Source organism: Mercenaria mercenaria, chromosome 17 (genome assembly GCF_021730395.1).
Source record: "Mercenaria mercenaria strain notata chromosome 17, MADL_Memer_1, whole genome shotgun sequence".
Classification (NCBI taxonomy): Eukaryota; Metazoa; Mollusca; class Bivalvia; order Venerida; family Veneridae; genus Mercenaria; species Mercenaria mercenaria.
Window position 1 is genome coordinate 45,693,591 of NC_069377.1, and position 24,648 is coordinate 45,718,238.

The window sequence follows — 24,648 nt, forward strand, 5'->3', positions numbered from 1 at the left end:
GTCATTTGTTCTCGTCTCGATTAACTGCGAGGCTGTGAAACAGGTATATGTATGTGACGTCACACAATGGTTTCGACGATGAACGAAAAGGTATTGAAAATGATGATTTTGTGTTAGTTAAAAGGAAGACAGTTTACAGTAAGCAGTGTTTCTAGTAGATTTTTTTGTCCTCATCAAAATAAGACCGCTCGTATATAGATGCTTTGCTGTTTTTCGAAATTTCTTGTTTACACAAAGTGGGCGGGGTACGGTTTTATTTCATTCCTGTTCTTTTTTTTATATATATATATAGGAGGGGTCATTTTTATATTTAGCCATTTTGGTGCATTATAGATAGAATTTCAGGCTCCTGTGCTATAATCTTTGAAATGTATGAATGACACTCGATCTTAGTCATAATACTTATTGACAGTGAATGCTAATGACTCCATGTGTTGCAGAAAGGTATCTAGTTTGTAACTGTAATTTCCAATCAATTTTAATCCTCGCAAAACTGGTAAAATAATTACTTATATTTGGACAAAGCTCACGGTCTTTTCCGTTCGACAGCTGCTAAAAGGGCAAATATAAAAGATTCAGTGTAAGTTATATTTCACTGGTACTACCAGTTAGTAAGTTCATACTCTGAACATCACGTCAGAGAAATTTGGGCAGATTTGACCGATTATGACGTTGGCAGCATTAGATTATATTTTTTCTTTACACGGAAATTGCCGTTAGGTAACACAGCGAATACGCCGATAATCCGGAGTCACCGATTATTGTTCCAGTTCACGCAATGTAATCCAGGCAATTAAACTGCATAGCTATTAGATGCTGCTGTTATAGGGAAGTGGTAGAGTGTCTGCCTTAGGTGTGAGAGGTCCTGGGTTCGAGTCCCAGTTAGAGCTTCACTATTTGCATTCTGCTTCAGCATAGTTTTGCTGTTAATAGACTGTTCCAGATGTTCTATTTTTTTTAGCACACAGTATCATGGATCATTATTTAGCAATCCAGATCAAAGTTGAATGTTAAATCAAATGCACCCAATTAGTAAATATTCACTATATTATGTCCCTTTGATGTTTATGCTCTCCATGTTCGAGAAGAATTACATTTCCTTGATCACAAAATTTTCTTTAACATGAAAATATTAAATGCTCATAACTCCACACTTCTGGTTAAAATATTGTCTATATTTCTGTTTTTGAAAAATATATGGACACTTGTCTTCATTTCAAAGCTTTTTAACTTCAAACCTATGATTTGAAAAACTTAGGTACTATCTCTACAAAACTGCAAACAAATACGAACTAATTAACGTATTTTACACTTTACTTTTATACTCCAGTCACACATACGGCGCGGATATGCACGTCTAACCACGGATAGAAACGTAGAAATCCGTATCGATCCGTACCTGAGACGTACCTTAAAGTAGTAATCCGTATCAATCCGTACCAATCCGTACGGCCCAGGTACGGATCGATACGGATTACTACGTTTCTATCCGTGGCTAGACGTAGCTATCCGCGCCGTATGTGTGACTGGGGTATAAGAAGTAATTTAACCTGTTATATTTCATTAAGACGTTTGTTGGTTTCAGCTGCAAACATAGTGTTTTATACTCACTGTTACTGGACTTTGAAACGCTTGTGTTAAAAAATGTTGTGCAATCATTATTTATAACATCATTTTTACAATGTAAAACAATACAAATGTTAACGTATCTTACGCGATTATCATCATGCTTCATAAAGGAAAACTTGATACAGAGTTGTACTCTACTGTTCATTATCTGTTTACAACCATGTATTATTCGATGTAGCTGTAGTCTGTGTCATGAAGCCTTAATTGCCTCTTCGTCTTACCGCATGGTACTGGCTCCTCTATGAGGCAAACAAATTGTTTCAAATCGACCCATATTTCATCAGGTTTAGTTGGCCACTTGAACAACTTGAGAAACCCTTTACCCTTACTTTCTTCCGTGAAAGATACTCTGGCATCCTCCTTGTTCTTATCTACTTCTAGAACTTTACCAGGATATATCTTCTCATCATAATCTACTAAAACGTAATTGTTAACTTTGGCATTTCACTTAATTTATTTCTTTTCTCAGCACATTTCATTTTCTTATTCTGAACTGGATTCATTTGGAAATCATCCACTTCATGTGCAGCCCCTTTGCTCTTATCTTTTACGACTACAGTGCTAGTGCTAGTGCTTATTTTCCACTGACTACATGGTTCCCCAGCAGTAACAGGAAAGTGTTCCTGTATAACGCTTTCCTTCTTTCGGAAATACAGCATGTAACTTCATACTACCATAGACAGGTTTCTTTCATTAAGCTCCTTTGATGCTGCCTTATATTCATCTATAGAGTAGTACACATACTATAACCGGACCATGCCAAAAACTTGCAGATCATCAAAGATGATAGGGTATATCTCTTGCTCACGAACGTTCGTCTGTCTGTCAGTAGACAATTTGGTTTATTTTCATTGGTGAAAGAAAGGTTGATGCTATGCCAGTGCCACTATGTGCAATTTGAGAATACTACGATTAAATGATATTGATGCTATTATAGCAAAATTGTGTGATGTCAGTACATAAACTCCCTAGTTTTAAGTTGTCCGTATGATAAACCATTTTATCATGAATGCTCCTAATATTCTGTTTAATTCGAAGCACGTGTTTTGGCAAGATAACTCAGCATTATGATATTGTAGAAACAGAAAAACAATTGTACATGTACACTGGAAAGAAAAAATGCCTTATCGTATCAAAAGATGAGAAAAAATAATTCATTTCAATTTTACTCAGGGTTTTCATGTGGCCTTAGGATTAAAGGTATTTCCATCGTCAAAAAGATTCATTACAAGCTATGTGGCAGTAATAATATATATTGCATAGATACAGAATGAGCGGACGAAACAGTCCTTAAATATAGTATCGATTAAAGGGGCTGATGAAAAATTATGCGTTCGTGTGATTATTTATATGTTACAATAATAATTTCTTCGTAACTGAACTTTCAAAGGTTTGGCGGCATGATGACTGTAGAGTTTGACTCCATGAGGACAGCAAACGATTTTGGCTACATGACGACAGGAAAAAAAGAGTTGGGCTATATGATGACTGCAAAATCAGTTTGACTCTATGAGGACAATAATCGTTTTTGGCTACATGATGAAAGAAAATGGATTGTGGCTATATGATGACTGTATTTCGCGAATTTGGCTCCATGATGGTAGTAAATTACTTTGGCTACATGACGACTGTAAATAGAATAAGGCTACGTAAAGAGAGTTTGACTGTATGCTGACACTGAAGAAAGACTAGCTGGAGGATAACAGTAAGTATATACCACATTTACTGTTTTGAATAGAAAGAAAATATGACTACTCACATCGTCATGTTAATGTTAAGTATACATGTGTAATAAATAGGACTACGCCCAAAACAGTTGCAATATAAGAATGTGAACATCGTTTTGAGTATTCAATCAATTCAATGAGAAGATCCTTTGGAAGCAAAGAATGCAACCAAGCAAAATAATAGCAAATTCGGTTAATTGTATTTAGTAAGGTGATTAAACGTTTTATGAAAAGAGGTTATGACCCAACTGTTTTGAGACACATCGCATATTTGGTGTTCAGCCCTTTTTCAGTTGGACGCTACGCTTTTCTCTTTGATTGTGTCTGACGGAACAGGTGGAGGACTCTATGATTAATAGTTCTTAAATTCCACCAGGACTGAGCTATTATGATTTCCGTCTTCTGGCCCGTTTCGTCGGGCCCTTAAGGGTGTTTCCCTTGTTGCTCTGTCTTCTGCAAAGGCAATGAGTAAATACGTTTTAGGTTCTTAAGGATTGCATTTTTATATACATATATACAAGAGCATTTTTGTGTTTTACGTTTCATGCCTTCTGTTGCCTTTACGTATGTTAGGGTTTCGCCTAGCGGGGATAACTTTTATTTACACTGTCTTGTGACTTTGGAACATGGTGGGGCTAAGAGTGAGGTTAGGTGCACCATAAACCGGTTTAAACTCCCCAGTGGTGGTTTTGCCACTGACCGTTCCAAGGCGGTGCCCCACTGCGGTGTGTTCCTGTGTTTGTTTGTTTTGTCCTTGTGTGTTTGTTGTGTTTGTTTTGTGTGTGTGTGTGTGTGTGTGTGTGTGTGTGTGTGTGTGTGTAGTGTGCGAGTGTTGTTCGTGTGTGTCTTTGGGGACGCTGCATTTTTGGAACGTGGCTTTCCCTGTTGGATGTTCTTTCTTGTTTTGATTGAGTCTGTTCTGTTCAAGATTTTCTTACGCTATAAGAAATTTTTTTAACTTGCTTCGAAAAAGAAACACAAATTTTGCATAAAGAGTCACTTTTATGTGATGTCTTTGCCATGTTTGTCAGTGAAAGGCCAAAATATTTCTAAACCGTATAGAGGGAATAATGTAAAGATATTATCACAGTGTTTTACTTATTCCTAAGGAAATATTTTCTTAGAAATTCAATATTGTTTTATGTTTAAGTTAGAAAAGCTATGCAGTTATCAATGTTTATGCAAAACAATAGTTAACGGAAAAGTTTTGTAATATGATATGGCTTGGTACGGTAATGTTTTTGTTCGTATAATGATAACAATAAAATAATAATAAAGACTTTATTTAACGAGGGAACACGTTTGAACAAGTCAACCTTCTATAAGGCCCTTAAACATACATACATTTACACAACACATGTTACAAAATGCATGATGAAAAAAGCATAATTATCAAAAAGCAAAATATTTATCTCGAAAGCTGTTTAGCTACCATTGTTAATATAAGGATTTAAAATATTTTACTGAAGTTGTATTTTATATGCACGAGAGTACAGAAAAAAAGTCTTTCTGAAAGATTCACTGTTTGGTTTTGGCATATAACGTTGGAGATTTGAGTATTATCAGACCTTAATGTTCGAGAAGCAAATGTGAATGGATCGTTGAGATATTCATGGTTTTGAACATGAGAACTGCCTTATTATATATCATTCTTACAGCCCAGACATCTATTTTGTAAGGACATGGTTTCGTGAATAGATAAAATTGCTTCTTCGTTGTGCTTATGATTTGATTACACAGATTGACTAAACCAAAAAGAAGAAAAGAAAAAAGTCTAAACGGATATTAAGATTTCATAGTATTAAATAACTGATATAATTTAACTTTTATTTTATAACAATTTTGTCAGTAATCTCAATTTTATATTTCAACAGACTATTTTGATACACACTACCCAAATTGATCTACGGATGATAGAAAGGGCACCATTGGAAACTCAAATACATGCATTATGTTAATATTTAAGCAAAATGTGCAGCATGACCTCAGTCACGGTTCTATTTTCAGACTCATTATGGTTATCTTGTAACTCGGTACATATTTGATTTATGTGATTAAATCTTCAGCCATTTAACAAAAGTAATTGCATTAAGGATAATTATTTGAAACCGCACATTTGTCTATTGTCTTATTAGAACTGCTTTTAGGTCAAGTTTAAATACAAAGGTAAAAATCAATCCAAAAGCTTTTAGCAGGGCATTTTACAATACTTTATACTGACAAGTGTTTGAAGGATAAACAAAAGAGCGAAGCACCCCCAGTACAGGCTATTCAAGAACAAATAGATTCCCACACAGAGTTGTTTTATGATCTTTCAGATGCTGCTTGGGTAACAATTAACATAGTTTTGTATCGTGTCAATATCTCTTGTGTTTTGATTTTATCTGACGAATTCTTTTCCAGCTGCGAATCATGAAATTTCATTCGGTAAAATGAAGCGGAGAAGAGAAATATGCCTGTGGCGAGTGTTTGGTTGTCTTGTTTTTGCGGTGGCTTGCAGAGCAAGTAAGTTTCTTCGTATAAGGGGCTCATTGTTGTCATTTGTTGTCATTTTCTTTCCTCATAATTGTAAATGCTAGATAGACAGTTTAGTATATTTTGTGACTTTCAAAAAACAACAAGTTAAAGTGGTAAAATGGGTAAATTCATGTGATGGCATATTTTGATATCGTTGAAATTATGAAATGTTTTTCATAACATGATTGAAAATATTACATTTTCTGTATTTTTGATATTACATTTTCTGTATTTTAAAGACATTGGCAAAGTAACAAACAATGGATAAACTGTTTTGTTCCGTATATATTTATATGTTACAGAATCTCTTAAATTATGAGCATATATTATTGTTAAAATATATATGGTATATGATAACGAATGCAACATTTTCCACTCAGTTTAATTGGCTAAGATTAGATGGTAATGGAGGATTTTTTCTGCATTGGTACAAAACTGTGTACAGTATTTCGGCCAAAAATTAAAACAGAAGGAATAGCAAAAAATCAGATTACTATATAAATATTGAAAACAAAGTTAAAAGTCATTGTTCAATTCTTACATTAATATCTATATCTTTTCAGATCATTCAGTTAGAACGGTTATGTTACTCAAGTCTGGTTCTACAAACAACTTTGATACTATGTGGAATACTGACGGAGCCATCAACGATCCCCATGGCAACAAATCACTTATTCAGTTTGTTGACCAGTTGGCCAGTAGTACCGACTTTAAAGCTGATATAGATCAGGCTTGGGGAGATATCACAGAGGTAAGTAAAAATTAAGCTGGATTGATTGATTGCTTTTTAGATATATGCACATTATCTGTCACATTCATATATGGTAACATGTATAATAATTTCATTTTATTCTAATTTTTATCTCAGTCATTTCGTATCGCATTTATAGCAAATACCATTGACATATGATACTTAACTCGAAACCTACTTAAAAGTGAAATTTTAAAACATGCTTTAAGTATATATTAGGTATATACAACAGAAAAACACAATTCTTCTGATAATCTTAACTTATAAATAACAATATTATATTATATTTTATGGTAAAACGTTTCACAGCACTGATACAATGTCAGTAGTTTTTGGTGTACAAGTGAGTTTCTTGAAATGACTATGCATAAAGCTGGTATAAAAGACGGATTAAACATAAATATAAATAATTTATGAATTTAATATTGCTTTAAAGAGAATAAGATAGCTGGATAAGATGGATTTCTTCCATCCGCTTATAATGCTTGATCTCCTATCTACAGACAGTAAATAAAGTTATGGTTTATCAAATACAAAATTTAAGTCTTCATCAGTTTATTTCACATCATTATAAGAAAAAGAATATTAGATGTATAACTGTTTCAGCTGGAAATCATTGGATACAACGCCCTTGGTGACGAATTGTTTTACGCAGAGTTTGATGTTGCTGGCAAGAATATATCACAAGTTAATAGTTGGTTTATAGGATCAGATCTTGTAGATACATCATTTGGTATCTCAAATCCTAGTACTGTAGTAAGGTACATCATTTTTGTTGTTGATAAACGTACTAATTCACCGTAAATATTGCTGTTCCCTTTTGAAGTATCTTTTGAGGTCTATTTTGTTTGTTTGTTTTGGGCTTAACGCCATTTTTCAACAGTATTTCAGTTAAGTAACGGCGGGCAGTTAACCTAACCAGTTTTCCTGGATTCTGTACCAGTACAAACCTGTTCTCCGCAAGTAACTGCCAACTTCCCCACATGAATCAGAGGTGGAGGACTAATGATGTCAGACACAATGTCGTTTATCAAATAGTCACGGAGAACATACGCCCCGCCCGAGGGAGGTTTATTTTACATCCAAATTTAATATGGTATTTCAGAATATGGTTGTTTCATGTATCTAGAATTGTTGATAAGTAATGATTTAACCTTAAGAATTGAAGAAACACGATTGTGTCTTAAGATATATGTTTAAAAATAAGTGAGCAACTCAACATTATTGATTTCATGATACATAGGTCAGATACATCTTGCAAAACTATACGGGCCTAGTTGTATATGTTGTATGTCTCAGGCAATTAATGTTACTTCGAAGTTCATGAAAACATGATGGTATCCAATAGATAAAAAACGTTATAAGAACGCAGTCCCTTAAAACAATGTATGTGCTGATCTATACACGATCGCTTCATATTTACACAAAGTACATAGACACCAAAGCAATAGAGGAATACAGTGGCACACCTCCTTTAACGATTAGCAACCAAATCACCACTGGAAAATTTAAATCTGTTAATTATCCACTGACCAAATTTCTTCATCCACCTGCATGTTCCAAGTTATAAAACAATTTTAGTACTGCCAGGTGAATCTTTTAAACTTCCGTGCAATCAATCAAAAATGCTTTAAGCATGAAGTATTGTCGATACTTATCTTTTATGATTAAAGATTTATTTTGCAGAGATGGGGATAAAGAACTCATTATTGCGACAAATTCAAACGAGGCTTGGTTTTCCATACTCCATCCTGCGTCAGGAGTTGACCCGAAGATTGTGTTAGCTGTGAATTCCTCTGCTGCATTGACAGTAGATAGTATAGGTAAGTTACTGATTGCTTCACTGTTTTCTGCCTTGTAACATGTATTTGCAGTTTAATTCGACATTGTTTATATACAAGAGTTGTCAAGTCTTTCCAGACATGCCTTTTTAAGTTTTCTCATTAGGAGTATACTTGTAGACTTCTGTAAATGTCAAATAAAGCCTGAAAAATTGCATTTCCAAAATATGCTGATACTAAAATTTTGAAAACAACTCCATTTTTCTTGACAACTCTTGTATACCACCGTGTAACGGTGAGCATGATTTTAATGTTCAGTATAGAAATGGATTCACCCGTTTATTATAACCGATGGTATATGTTCTCATTGCATTTTTCTGTTAATGTTGTCTTTCAGCCACTAAATAGTTGGCCAAACATTAACCTGTTGCTTCTATATGACGTTGTTGCATGGTCAATAATTCTGAAACAATGTCTTATTAATTGTGCACCTTTTGTTCGCTATTGAAACTCTATGGCAATTCCTTCTTCTGGTTTATTAGAGTTATATTCAAAAATTTGAACAACTTCAAAATAATATCGTTTTAGCTCGCCGTGACGAATGTGAAAAGAGCTATTGCTATATTTCTGTCGTCAGCGTCAGGTCTCATGTCTTAGTCATTAGAAGTGAATGCCTTCAACTTGAAAATCATAGGTTCTAACACTCTTGCTATCATTTTGATTAATTTATCATTTTGTTCACTATAATATTCAGAATATGTTAATCATTGTCAGCGAGTTATGCTTTTAGTAACTTCACATCACAAGTAAACGTCACACACTTATTCGCAATGATTCCCCAATTGAATGATAAGTTTTCAAAAAAATCTCTACACGCTATTTTTATAAAATTATCATCCTTTTTTATTAAGTCATTTTTTCAACAGAATTCCGTTTACTATTGTCAGCGAGTCATTTTCTCAGCATGAAGCAATAATAATTTACATATTTCTTTGCCGTCATAATTCTAATTTTCTCTTTATGTCGTTTTGAAGAAATTATCTCCCTTCTTTACTTAGACATGTTTTATACAAATCTGAGTGCATGATTCATTTATCTTTCTTCAATATATTGTTAAGGGGAAATATAGAAAAGATGGTCTTTCAAGTATATGTCCGTCCATCTTCCCCACTTTCCCTCACACCCCTGCCCACCCAAAAAAAAAAAAAAAATATTGTTTTTACCTTTAGCTCCTTATATTTCTTGAAACTGTCTCTCAGTATCCTGTAATCAGTCCACAGCCATATTTTGAGCAAGCTGTTTAGTACTCGCAGTGTTAGATCTTTTCGAAACTGTTGAATTCGTGTCTCTGCCAGTGAATTTCTACATACATGTTACATGGCTACTAAACCCTAGCTCCACCACCAACAGGTGGTAATGATTAAAAGAGAAGTGGGTATTTCCGTGATGCAGCTATCACCGGTTTCAAATTGTAAACAGGTAAGTAATAAGAGCTATTTCGAAAATCGGAGAATGTAAATGCCATGTAAGATTTTTTTTTATCTCAGATTAACTTTAATTTCAGATATTGTGTAATAAAGGTGTCAAAAGCTTTTTTCCTGATTCTTACATCTACGCATTTTGAAGTATGTTTGTATTCCAACTACATTTAGATGCATAAATACACTATAAGTAAAGTATCGCGCATTCCGATAGTCTAGATGTGATACTTACAAATACAAACTTCAGAATTAATGAAATCTCCCCTAAGTATTTTTTAAAAGTAGTTGCACTATTAAATTAGTGATGGAACTGTACATTAGTGGTTGCGCTCTGTCGTATCGTTTGTGTTAAATATCTTAATAGAAATAAGTATTTTTATTCATGAGAAATATAGAATGCTTTCAGAGATTATCATTTATCTTTTTATTGTCATGTCTTAAAGGTTTTTTAGAATTAAGAAAAGTATGTGTGCGAATAATTAGTACACGAATAATTTTTGAATCACACAAAACTTGAATATACTGAAGTATCACAAAGATGTTCTGCATACACTCTTTATCCATTGCAGATGGGGGATTTTTAGGCGAAAAAGGAAAGTAGGCCTCTCCTAAAACCTAAAAGAAGAACAATATCTTGCCAAAAGAATTCGTTCTAATAAACACAGTACACTATGGACAGCAAGCTGTGCAACAAGAACAAACTTCTTACAAAATGGCTCAATTTGTTCAGCGGTCAAAAGATGTTTCATAAAAAGTGAAATCAACTTCCAAACAGTGTAAAACTTTGACAAGTCTTTCATTGCCAAATCAAGAAAACACAATAAGATATGGGTGGATTCTGTTGATGACAATATGAATAAATACTTGAAAATTCTATCGAAATGGAGGAGTGTGGCGCCTTTCTGCACTCATTTGGTGCACATGAAGATCCTGTCACTAATTAGGCAAATTAGTCAATGGATAATTTCATTTTTAACAATAGGTGGTCATTATAACTTTTGTGGTTGAACAAAGTCCAAAATAGCCTTTCTGGTGTGGAATAAGTAGTATGTAAGGAAATGAAACAGAAAAAAGGTCCTAAAACTATCAAAGCAAATTTTTGAGATATTTGCATTTGGAATTCTGAAGTAACGTCTACATCTTATACTTACTGTAGCTTTTACTGTGGACCATATGCTTTTTTGTTCTTCTACTGGTAAACTACAGCATAAATGTGTTCTTTAAATATCAGTCAAAAAGTACCTTTGAATTCTCTATTACTGGTAGCCTAACTATAGTATTTTACCCTCTTTGTCAGAAAGCGTTTGGTGTCACGATTCAGAACATAGGTGGCAAAATTCAGAACAGAATTTCCAACCAAATTTATATATACATATTTCTAAAACAGACTCGTCGGCATTGGAGTCAAAATGTTTAAACGCCATAAAATCAGTACTGATTACACTTGGCAGGTAAACACCAAGCATGTGTATCTCAAAGTCAGAAACAAGAAAAAAAACATTCATAAGGGATTCGTGAAACAAAAATGTATGTTACTGTAAATTGGTAGGGTACTTGATAATAACAATATTTGCTCGAAATTCATAAACAGTTACGACAATTATTTATGCTTCTTGAACTGCTTTATTATAACATAATGCAATACATGCATGTGAATATGGAAATGATACTAATATTTTGTTTAATTGATTTTATTGTAGATAAATTTGCAATACTTAGTGAAATCAAAATCTAAAGGAAGCTGCCCTTAAGGATGTAGAAACGAAATTTTCTAACTTTTAGATTTTTTTCATACTTTGTGAGCTTGAAGAACATTTGTTTCCAAGACAAACAAGAGAAGAAAAAATACAGGTCACCAAATTCGTTTTAATTTTATAGGGCATTTCTGAAATTGTCTAAAATTGAAAAATGGTGGTACTTTATAAAACATATAATATCCCATTTAATATTATACAGGTCTTACAGGTTAATATGAATACATGGTGATGTCAGTAAGCATAAGCATAAATGTCACTAACAAATCTCTTTCATTTTTACATGTTGACATAATAACCCCACCCACTTTATTTTCAATGGAATAAACGTAGATCTTTTTAAATCTAACAATAAATTCTGAATTTAAGATTTTCAAAATATTTTGCCGCTTTAATGAGGCACACAAATGCTTCAAAATGGAAAGAAAAGAAGTTGTGGTCACCGTGCATCTAAGAGATTTATAAGGAAAAAAACTATCTTGAAAACTTATTTCAATTATAGCTTATCATTATATGTATCAGCCAGGAAAATATCAAAAACAAACCTGATCTACTTTAATAGATATTTGAAATTACCTACCCCTACCCAATAGTAAATCTTACGCTAATTTTAGGCAAATGCCTGCCAAAAATAAGGGTGAATTTTGTTTCGCAAAAAGTAAAATATATTTGGTTAAATGGTACATTATTTGCCAAATTTTAATTATTTAGCATTAATTCTTGGCAAAATAGTTTTTAGAAAGAAATATTTGAAGAAACATTTTTCAAAATGGCAGATATCCTGAAAAACAAAACGCTCGTACATCCTTAAATGTCATCTAATTTTTAGAGTTTGGCTTGGATTCCTTTTGCGGACATTTTTTCCTTTTTTTTGTATGCTTAAATAAATCAGCAATAAAACTTCATGTTGGAATTAGTTTGAGGTTCGGACATTTTGTGTAGTAATATAACCGACCTATGTATTAAAATGAATTCATTGCATATGACGTTGGACAGGTTAGATATGCATAATGACACATTTCTTGAAAAAAATGGCTATAGGAAATGTAATTTAGTGAACACTAACATTTTTGTAGTGATTTGCTAGGTATTATTAAATCTTTTCTGTTTTACTTCCTTTTATTGGAATGAGAACGATTTTGTTCAGATCTAAAACAATATGTGTTAATTTGTAGCCGCAATAAAACAGAAAACCCAAACCATACGCGACAGTGACACCACGACTGTATAGTGCCATTGTTACTAAGATAGCTCCACCATTTTTATTTAGGGAAGTTTTATTAAATTTAATGTTTGCCTGGGTAAGCATCATATGCATTAAGACTACTTACATACGCAATAACGTTCATATAATGCGTAAATGTAGATACATGTATATCAAATTTATGCGCAAACGTTTGAATCAGGGGAAAAGCTCCTAATACCACAATTTACATATTTTTTTTAACACAATTACAGTCAACTTGTAGTATAAGTGTTCTGACACGGCACTACATTCCCCGATTTGGAAATAAGTTCTATCAATATAGATATTAGATAGAATAATCAAAGCCTTGAAATGTCTGATGGTTGCGGGTTTTTTGGTAGATTTATTTTCTGTTTAAATGCCAGTCTATGACTATACACGAATGAGAAACAAATACAAATTTAATGTGCCTCATATCTAAGATGGACTCTGCCTGACCCAGCTTGTGAAGTAACCATGGGCTTGAATACCTTATCAATTGATTGATCTTATATAATCTAAATGGTCAGTGTGAGTGGATAAAGGTTGAATAAGAACTGCTCGTTCATTGATAATTCATCCGCATTGTTCATGAATGGGACTATTTTGTGTAGCACATGAACATCCTTTGGATGTGATTCGGAATAAAATAAAGATTCTATGGTTGTCAAAAATACACTTTTAACTTTGGTAGCGGGATAAACCCGCAACCAAAAATCCTTACAATTGGTGATAGCTGCACCATGGAATGCCGTCAGCTCCTTTCCTTAAGACCTCATTTTGGAGGTTGAGCTAGGGTTTAGTGGCCGAGTGTTAAGATATGCAAAGTGCAAGAATCAGGTCCTTGGTTTCAAGGTTAAGGTCGCAGAAAAGGGCATTTGGGTTAGGGGTAAATACAATGTACGTCACGGGAAAACAAGTACAGACAGATAGTGTAATTGCTTCCCTTCAGGGGCATTTCAAACAGGCGCAAGCTTGAATGTGTTTGGTAGGGTAACAATAGCACAAGTGTCAATGTTAAATTTTCAAAAGATTTTCATCATGTAACCCATTGTTAAACCCTGGCCGCTGGTTTCATATAGATAGAAATTCATTTAGACATAAGATTTCGTTTTCGGTGTAATGAAATAAGATTTGTTTTATTTCTTTTAATGAGATATTAAGTCATTATAAGAGAATAGAATGTTGAGGTAACGAAAATCGGCTTCATATTAACAAAATAAGAATTTGTTTTTATTTCGTTATTGAATATGTCAGTAAGGGGCTCATTATACCTTAATTCGGAGTGATTTACGTTTTAGCTTGAATATTTGGAATGTTTCAGGAAACAGAGCTTTGGTTGTCATTCTTCCATTGGCATCATCGTCGCAAAGAAGGTTTCTCTAAAAGCACTACGCCAAATGCTTTCAAACTTTACACATTCGGTAGATAAATGATATAACTCTAGCTTTTTTGTCAAAATTATGCCCCATTTTTACGTTTTGCATGTAAGCATATTTCTCAGAAACTACTAAATCTAGACAATTTTTTTTCAGATTCTCGGCACATGTTTAGCATAATGAGATGACCTCACATGGAAAGTTCATATCTCTGACATACATTTTGAGAAAAGATATATGCCCATTTTTTCAAACTTTGCGAAAGCTTTTGTATGTAAGCTAGTAATTTGTGGAAGGCCTTCAAATAATCGAGCTCACTGTCGTTAGAAAGCTCTTGCTTTAACTTAAAAAGGGCGTTCAATTATTAAAATAATTGAATTTAAAGTGAAAAGATATTTTCTTAATTAAAGTTTACTATTTATTCATAATAACCTGTATATATATTCAGTTAAGCATGTAGAAATGCTGTCTACTGCTAAGTCATATTTTCATGATTTATTAATTAAGCAAGTTATCAGATTGACAAATGAGCCGTGCCATGGGAAAACCAACATAGTGGGTATGCGACCAGCATGAATCCAGACCAGCCTGAGCATCCGCGCAGTCTGGTCAGGCTCCATGCTGTTCGCTAACAGTTTCTCCAATTCCAATAGGCTTTAAAAGCGAACAGCATGGAGCCTGACCAGACTGCGCGGATGCGCAGGCTGGTCTGGATCCATGCTGGTCGCATACCCACTAAGTTGGTTTTCTCATGGCACGGCTCAAATACAACTGATTTTTGATATTTTATAATACCCCGAAATGAAAATAGACATGGTATGGTGGGGCGGTGTTGTATAGGTTTCGTCATGTAATCATATGGTAGACCGGAAGCAAAATATTTGTAAAAAATTGTGTGTAACGAACTACTTTTACACTTTCATTCAACGAATTATCCATGATCACCTATGACATAAACATATTTTGTTTCTAAAAATCTTATATATGCTGTGACTTCCGTCTAAGGGATTCTCCTTTAAGCTTCTTTTCACCACAGTGGATGACATTGTGAACGAAGGCTGTTGGGCTAATTGGGAATTGTCGTTGGAGTTTAGTTACAAAGACACGAGCGGCCTCACTGTAGATGACTGTGTTTCCAGTTGTACGTCAAGTTATGTCGCTCTGCAGGTTTGACCTCCATAAAGCTGGATTTCTTTTTCAAACTTTTTTAGCAGGACATGGTATTGGATTAATTAAATAGTCCGTATAGAAATCACTATAAAGCCTTATCAAAGAGCTCTAGTGTTTATAATAACATTATCTATTTTATTGTAAAGTTATGTTACAAATACCTCTGGTCCCGTGAATTAGGTTGACAGATAAGTCAATATATTTTGATCTTTAAGTAAAAGCTATGGCCGAGGGAACTTTTATGGCCTTCCAAAGTATTCCGGAGCATAGTACAAAAAGTAAACCAGGCTCCTAAAATGAGACACAATATTAACCTTTACAGCTGGCGCAGAATTGTTTTTGTGCAGATTTCTTAACACAACATAGTCCGGTGGCTCATATGTGTTCGGAAGCTTGCCCAGGGGATGCAGCATACAAATGTGGTGGAATAAGTGACGGATATTATTCTGTTTATTCAGCTACATTTACAGCAAGTATGATAAATATAAGTAGTACTTCAAAAGTTGGTGTTTCCTCAGTTAAATGAGATACATGTATATAGTTTATCTCAAAATAACTCCCATAGAGCAAATGAAGCAATATTTTAAACAATAGTTCACCACTAGGGTTTGGAATTTTTATTTGTCCGCTAATTGTGAATGTATGTGTGTATGTTTTGTCTCTTTGGAAAGTTATGTCTAGACGATGCCGTTGTTGTGTGTGGTGGGATTCCCATATTACTTTGCACAAACAACCATGTGTTGCATGTAAGACGTATAATACCAGCACAAAGTATAGGTCACACTTGCTTTACTTGGTCCATTACCTAGATTAATATGAATATATGTTTGTCCTCTACACTCTAAATTTCCTATAATCAAATTACCTTTACTCGCAGGTCAACACATTTTTGTCTTTACACATTCGTATTCTAAACAAAAATGTAAATATATGCCTTTTTTCTGCCCGTATGTCACTCACTTGTTTAAATTTTTTTCTGTAATTATTTTGTGTTTTGAAGGTATTAAAAGAATACCCAAAAATAGCAAAATTGTACATATAGGAACCTTTGCTAATCCATCATATAATACTTTGGCTATACTGAATGTAAAATTAAATTCTCCCTAAAATGCTATGGCGTTTGGTCCTTACATCTGTGATGCAAAAGCTTCGCAAACATATTTGGTTGCCTATAAAGTATCAGAAATGTATGCTAAAAATGGAGTACGTTCTTGGCTGCTTATAACGTAAACCTAAAGATTAATGTACGCTTCTGACTGCTTAAAATATATCTATTTTATATTTTATCATTTACGGCTTGTTTTTGCTGCTTGTTTTTTGTTTTTGCACTCACTACTGTATGAAAGCACCCATATTGTTACACAATATATGATGTAGATGTTTTGAAGCATGTTCTGTTGTATTTATGTTTGTTGTTCTCATGTCAAATGATTAAATACATGTATATGAAAAAATCTAAGCACCGTTTTTTTTCTATGACTGTGATGCATTTGTCCACTAGTTTTACTAAAGTCATCAAACTCAATGAAAATGAATATCATTAAAAGGAATTAAACATAGTACCTAATTAGATTAAAACTCGTTATGTAATAGACTGATATAAATCATGAACAAATACTGTATAAATGTTATTTGAGCCGAGCCATGAGAAAACCAACATAGTGGCTTTGCGACCAGCATGGATCCAGACCAGCCTGCGCATCCGCGTAGTCTGGTCAGGATCCATGCTGTTCGCTAATGGTTTCTCTAATTGCAATAGGGTTTGAAAGCGAACAGGATGGATCCTGACCAGACTTCGTGGATGCGCAAGCTGCTCTGGATCCATCCTGGTCGCAAAGCCACTATGTTGATTTTCTCATGGCACGGCTCATTTGTTCTTGTCGCTGAATATTTTGTTTCTTTGTTCAAGGTGAGTTGGACTCCCTGTCACCAAATGCCGAGTCGGTGCCACTGCTCACCTTGACTCACACAGGAGGATACATCTATATTGTAGGTATCAATACTGCTTTGTTTTTGTTAGAATTTCGAATTGCAGAAATTGCCTAAACTTTGATAATAGAAAACAGTTTTAAGACAAGATTTGTTTGAAGCATGAAAGAATACCTGTATATCTCAGCTTTTGCCAATCTGTGGGGACTTAGGAAAAAACGTTTTGACATGTTTGACATGCTTACATGTACAAAACTTGCAAAACTTCCATAAGACACGTGATTGGGTAAAACATGTAAAGAAGCAAGCTTTATTTGGATGTTATATAGTTCTGTAAAAAGGGTAGTAATTCTCTACCCAGACATTATGACATGACAAGGCATATCTGACGCCAGCATCTGGAATTAAGCCCGTTATTATTTTTGCTTGGTTGCGTTCCAATATTCAAAGAGATTTATTTATTTATTTATTTATTTTATTTTGCCACGTAGACAATAATTTATTTTGACAGACAAAATTGTTTTTTTATATATTGTAGATTAATGTTTCTGTAGAACTGTTTTCGCGAGGATGGACTGATGGGTTTATCTATATTGATCGGATCAGCATCAATGCTACAAATTCCACAGGCCATGCAATGCTGTTTTCATTTGAATACCTAAGCAACTCTATAGATAAATTCAGCGAATACGACGATAATGGAAATCATGTATGTACTTCTTTGTACCTGGAATCATTTCCATCGCCATGAGACTCAGTATTTCTTTTATGTAATTACTGTATTCACAACCTTTTGACTATACAAGTCTAGAGTGAAGGTGTTGTCAGTTCAATACGAAGGTTTTTTGTTTAGTTTTTTGTTGGGTTAACGTCGCACTTACATGTACATAGTTTTAGGTCATATGGTAACTTTCCAGCTTTGATTGTGGAGGAAGATCCCGGTGTCCCTCTGTGCATTATTTAACCACGGGCGGCCACTCGGCCAATACGAAGGTCGTTGGTTCAAATCGTACAAGGGTCAACGTCTCATACGTTACCAGTACTCTTTTCAAGAAAACTGCACCGATACTAATACCTAAATCTGAATTAAGCTTGAATAAATTATTATTATTGAATATGGTATAAAATAACAATAATCAAAACAATAGTTACAATAACACATTTAGTACATGTCCCTTTGTGTACATACTAGTAGGAGACTACCTCTATAAGCTGTTCCTTTCGGCTCTGATCCTTTTTTCAAGCATTCTTCTTTACTATGTATCATGAATTGTAAATATTGTAATTATTGTCTGAAATAAACTATGTTTAAACTAAACTACATGCCAAACATAGGATAATGGTATGCTTTAGCGTAAAGTCACTAATTGTCTTGAAATTCTGTTTTACATAATATGATTTACAAGGATTTAGATTAGTTGTTGCAATACAAGAAGGTAAATCTCTTTGCCTAATACATATTCATAGACACTTTTAGTATAGTACTGTAAAAATCGATGTGAGAATGAAAATTGTACGGATGCAGACTATTATTTGAAGCACACTGTGACTTTGTGTGTGTATGTTAACTGACACATATCCTTAATGAACCTTAAAATGTAAAGAATGTTTAAGTAATGTTTCGATATCATTAAATACTAAAATGTATTAAAATGAGTTCTGTTTTCTTAAGTGATATGATATTCATACTTATAAATAAATTAATATTAATGAGACATTTTTTAACAATTTTCCCCCTTTTAGGGCTTCATCTATGCCGTTTGTCCGTGTCTTGTATATTAAATATGTATAAAATGTAACTTCGAGAATGATTAATGATTAAGGTAATAAATTAACCTTTTGGAAATTGCTTTCAAAATGAATAAAACATAGGACCATTTTGGGGCCTCATTTTAGGCTAAAAGATTCGCGAAAGTATTACGTATGACACTCCACGTGGAACGTTTTCTATTCATTGGGAGCGTAATTCACAAAGAGCGTTACTCACAAAGAGCGTTATATGTCTAACGCTTCCTCCGAAGTGTTGTCTTCCACTAAAATATTGTTAAGCAACTGGACTGCCTTATGCATTTTGTTTTTGTATAAAGCTGATATAATTTGAATTGATATAAATTTAACAACTTAAACTCTCCTTAAATCTGATAATTTATATGTCTGTATATTCCAGCTCATTGATGGTTTTACTTAAATGAACACTATACGCTTTTATCTAATGAATGATTTTTTTTCTCTACAGTACTTTGATACAGACGGTACCCCTTTAGATATACATGTATTGCTTGTAGAAGGACTCCGTATTTCGTATGAGTGGGATGTTGAACAGTCGACTATTGAGTTGTATGGACCAACAGGTTTGCCAAACATACTTTCAATATTTTTATCATGAACAATGCAATGTTATCTATGCGTATTTAACTATATAAATGTATAGACTGACAGGGGTGTACATATTTTCATCATTTTTTATTGTGAATATTGTAATAATTGTACCTGGACGTCACTCAATTCGTTATATTGATGCACTCCTGATTTTCGTTTTTGAAAGAATTACATTGTGACTTGATGTCAAGTCAAGTGCTTACAAAGAGTCAGTATATACGACAACTTCAACCACAGTTTAAGAATAGAACCTGACTAGCTATGCATTCCGCTAGTAGCTTATAACTTTCGGAAAGGTTACAGTATATACTTACATGAAACAAGTATGAAATACGTTCATCATATCAGTGCTTCAACATATAAACTGAATTTTGATCAAGATTGATGTGTTACCGCTTGGTTAGTCAGTTATGCAAAGGCGTCCCCGTCATCGTTGGTTACTGATAAAATAGTTACAAAATATCATTAACTATAGAGATACAAATTAAGTGAACAACACAAGGTCTTGTTGTGGAATCGCCCGGGCATTCATGACGAGTTTTCTTTTCCATTTACAACGAGATATGAAGTATTTGACGTGCCAGAATAGATCAAAATAGCTACATGTACCTACATTTGTATTTCTAAACTTTTAAGTCCTGTTTGTACATGTTTTTTTATTTTGTTCCCAACCACTTAACCAAACATTATAACTTGATTACAGCAAATTCCTACGTTGATGTTCCAATGATTGCGGTTTTGGCACACTTAGGTAAGAAAAGCATATTCTAAAGTCTAAAACATAAGTATCATACATTGTGGAAAAAAATGTCTTGATGATTTTGTGCAAAGATAGCTAATGAATAGATAAAAGAACTAAAATGCCACTTTTTTTGTGGGCATTGGGTGTCAACGTCCCACTTAGCTAAGTAGTTTATGTAAACTGATATGGTTCTTCAGTATCCACAAGTAGGATCGAATCAAACTCACTGTGATTGTTGACATGTAATGCACAGGTTCCATAACTGTATCGCCTTTGTACAAAATCATTTTTATGTAAGCTTGTATCTCATTAAGCATTACAATAGGGAACGTTCTGTTAATGTTACTTCCGTTTAACCAAAAATAGCAGTCCCTTTTTTACTTGATTATGTCAAGAATATTTTTTATTTGTTGGGTTTATCGTCGCACCGACACAATTATAGGTAATATGGCGACTTCATAATAATTAGCATGAAAATCAATTTAACTTGGAAATCTATGAAAATACTAGTGTTTTCGATAGCATGACAAAATGGTAATGTCTTTGGTCAGTATGTACCGGGTCCATGTTTTTTGTTTGTACAATTTTACAGGAGACTCAACACATACAGTGTCTACCACAGATTCAGGAACAACAACAAATTCGGGAAACTCCACCACAGTGGGGTCAGGAACTACGACTGATACTGTAACTACAACAGACTTTCCATCAACTACAACATCATCGGAAGTGACCTCCCTTTATCATGTTTATCCAAATCTCACCGTGTCTGTAAATGGTACTCTGTATTGTCCGTGTAATCAAACTAGCAACATTTCAACAACCCTAAATCTCACATCCATATACCAGGACAGTAACAAAACGTTTGAGGAACTAATTGCAGATTTGACATTAGACGCAGATACTCTATCATCTAATACAAGAAAGTACGTAAGTGCCAGCGATGATCGAGCATCCGCTGCAACTTTAGGGACGGTCGGCATTGTCATTATAGTGTCTACTGTCTCATTCATTGTGTACATGGATAGTGCTAGACTGGTACAGGAAGCGTCAAAGATTCGGAAAAATTATAAAATACTAAAGAAAAGACTTTCAAAAAGAAGTTTACGAGTAGAAACAATAAAGGTTGAGTGCAAAGAAGATCAACAAGATATTCCCGATATTCTAAAATAATTACAACTTATTAACTATTATTATTAAAATATTCATGTAAGTCTTACCTAAGAAAGTAAGTGAAATTGAAATTAAAACAATAGTTTAAATGAATATTGGATATAAGGTCAAATCATTTACCCCATGTGGTTCTGGGACAATTTGTGTATGAAAAGAATTGGAACCACTGCCTTACCCTTGCATGATCGTAAGAGGCGACTAATAGTGTCTTAACACTTGGTTTTGCAGTAATTCTGTGATTCCAGCAGGTATGCAAATTTTGATTCCATACCTCATGTTTTTATTTCGATGTAAATGAGATATGGAACCAAAATGTGTAGTCCTGTTGGCGCCATATAACCTATACTGTGTTGGTTCGCCGTAAAACCCAAATAAAATAAATAAATTATCATAATCATTATTGGTATCACATTCCAAAAGCGTTTCAACAGCTTACTTACGGAGCCATATCTAATTAAACCACAAGTCGAGTCGAGTTGATATTTAGTGTGATTGTTTATATTGGCTATAGCTCTTTGACTGCATTTTTAGAACAGAACAGAAATTTTATTATAGATTTGTACATAGAACATCATCTTTAAAACATTTAATATTTTCATATGATAAACATATATGTAGTCGCATTAAAATATGTATTGTATGGGCATAAGAGACAATTTAAGTCAAGTATGACCATTGTTATTGTCTCTGATCTCTTTAAAAATGATCATTTATTTCTGACCATTGTATATAAATTAATTTAAGTTAATATTATATTTATGATCTTTGTAGTAACAAGAGGATGTTTTCCATCAAATGCAGCCACCGGAATCTGCACAAATATTTCAGAGTTAGTGTCTTATAATCAAATAGATCTAGAAGCTTTAAATGTTTTGTCTAACAGGTACCCCATTTTTCTAATGGTATGTCACTTTGAGAAAATATTTTGTGAAAATGTTTGTATTTGCTCATAGCTGCTTTCCTGCATATCTTTGTAAACTAATCTACTGTGACCAAAGGTATTTTTTGCTGATCACTTTTCCTTGTATAGAATCTTATAAATGTTTGTTTAAGCACGAGGATGTTTCCCAACAAATGCAGTCAGGATCTCCACAGTGATACTAGAATTAGTGCCCTTTCTTTAAATAGAAACTGTATTTTTGTCCATTAGGTATCGTTACCTTTCTTTGTAAATGCTGGATTCACTATTGTTCGATGACGTGAGTGTTTGTATATACACATAGCTTACTTTACTTGCTTAATCCTCCTCGCCTCAAGTAGAGCACTGGGCCTACAAAACAATCTTCAAGTCCTAGGCTGCCATAGCTCCATTCCATGTAGAATACATCACGTTGCGACTGGTCGTCCTGGCCTCTTCTTGCCTTAAGAATTTCAGTCAAGCGCATGTCTTGAGAGGCTGGCAGGAGATCTTCTGAGGATATGGCCGAATTATCTTTATTTTCGTCCATTTATAGTTCTCACAGTCCTTGGTCAGTCATAGCTGTTTCCCTGCAAGAATTGAAATATTTTTACTGATATCTTTATCATATCTTTAGATGATATTGTATTCTACTGGTGTATAAGCAGGAGGATGACTTTTCAAGTCTGGATATGCACCTTTATTACCAGTTACTACCCTGTTTTAATTAAAACTGCATTTTTCGCATAGCCCATGAATTTTTTGACATCCTTTTCAGTTCATTGAATCTGCTTCTGTTTTAAAATATTTTCAGTGTTAAGCATGAGTCAAACTATATCCGATATTTTTATACTTTCATCAATGTATCCTCCTTTTTGGCACATCAAAAAATATCATCAGTAAAAGCAGTATCCAGCGTCCACTTTAAGACGAGGTAATGTAAGATTTTTTAACTGAATTGGATAAAAAATCAGTTTATAATTTAATAATTGATAATTTACTTTATAAGATTAACATTCAGGATTGTATTACTATATATGATAATAAACAGAAATAAAAGAATACGAGGGTTGTCCCAGAAAATGGCAAACTTTCTTTATTACAGTTAGTGCTAGACTAGCCGGCGCACACTTAATTTTACCAATACTTTTAACTTTTAAATTCACGTAACTTTCCCAATATGCATCTCACACAATTAAAACTTAATATATCGTCGTTAAGCATTGAATACTCAAATAATATGAGAGGTATTCAATTTTAAACTCTATAGTCCTTTCGAGTATACATTGAAATACCAACAGTTAAAATAATTATTTCATGCGTCGCTTATTTTTGAAATAATAAGAAAAGCTCTCGATTTTCTGGGACAATCCTCGTATATAAAGATAATATTCACCACACACCACGGTTGTGTTATACGAACAAAAAACAATAAAAAAAAACATTTTCAATAAAACAAGAGCTGTCCGTAAGACAGCCAAGTTCGACTATTCGAAATATTGTCCCAGAAGCAGGAAAATATTACCCAAAAAGGTTAAATATCAAAAGAGTTTTAAGTTCAAAAGGGGGCATAATTTGACCAAAATGCATATCAGTTATGGGACTTGCTGCTATCAACTAGTTTTATAACCCCGAAGGCACATGTGAAGCTTCAGTTCAATATCTGCATTAGTTTTGGAGATAGAAACTCGCATGTAAAACTTTAACCAGAATTTTCAAAGTCCAAAAGGGGGCATAATTTGCCCAAAATACTTGCCAGAGTTATGGGACTTGACCCAGTGAGGTTGGTAATTGATCTAGAAAAAGAAAAAATAAGTTTCAAACCTTTTAGTAATTGCTGTATGTACTTGCACGCAAAACTTTAACCAGGATTTTCTAAGTCCAAAAAGGGGAATAATTTGCTCAAAATACATGTAAGAGTTATGGGACTTGATCCAGTGAGGTTAGTAATTGATCTAGAAAAAGAAAAAATAAGTTTCAAATCTATATGCCTTTTAGTAATAGCTATATGTACTTGCACGCAAAAACTTTAACCAGAATTTGCTAAGTCCAAAAGGGGGCATGATTTGGCAAAAAAGAAAGTCAGAGTTATGGGACTTGATGCTATCAACTA

General features: G+C 33.8%; 1 protein-coding gene across 1 annotated transcript; it reads left to right on the forward strand.

Moving 5' to 3' along the window:
- The first annotated feature begins 3,032 nt into the window (after window positions 1-3,032).
- LOC123537437 (uncharacterized) lies at window positions 3,033-24,374 on the forward strand. The gene is made up of 10 exons (XM_045321152.2): window positions 3,033-3,334; window positions 5,760-5,861; window positions 6,437-6,624; window positions 7,231-7,385; window positions 8,311-8,447; window positions 17,324-17,403; window positions 17,882-18,052; window positions 19,580-19,694; window positions 20,426-20,473; window positions 21,057-24,374. The coding sequence occupies exons 2-10, from the start codon at window positions 5,789-5,791 to the stop codon at window positions 21,635-21,637; spliced, it is 1,548 nt and encodes a 515-aa protein (XP_045177087.2). The 5' UTR covers window positions 3,033-3,334; window positions 5,760-5,788; the 3' UTR covers window positions 21,638-24,374.
- The last annotated feature ends 274 nt before the right edge of the window (window positions 24,375-24,648 follow it).

Bases quoted from the DNA above. Each gene is read 5' to 3' on its own strand.
- LOC123537437 (XM_045321152.2), top strand. From the start codon at position 5,789: ATGAAGCGGAGAAGAGAAATATGCCTGTGGCGAGTGTTTGGTTGTCTT. The intron at 17,404-17,881 runs GTAGGTATCAAT...TATATATTGTAG, and splicing joins CAGGAGGATACATCTATATT to ATTAATGTTTCTGTAGAACT. The intron at 20,474-21,056 runs GTAAGAAAAGCA...ACAATTTTACAG, and splicing joins TGCGGTTTTGGCACACTTAG to GAGACTCAACACATACAGTG.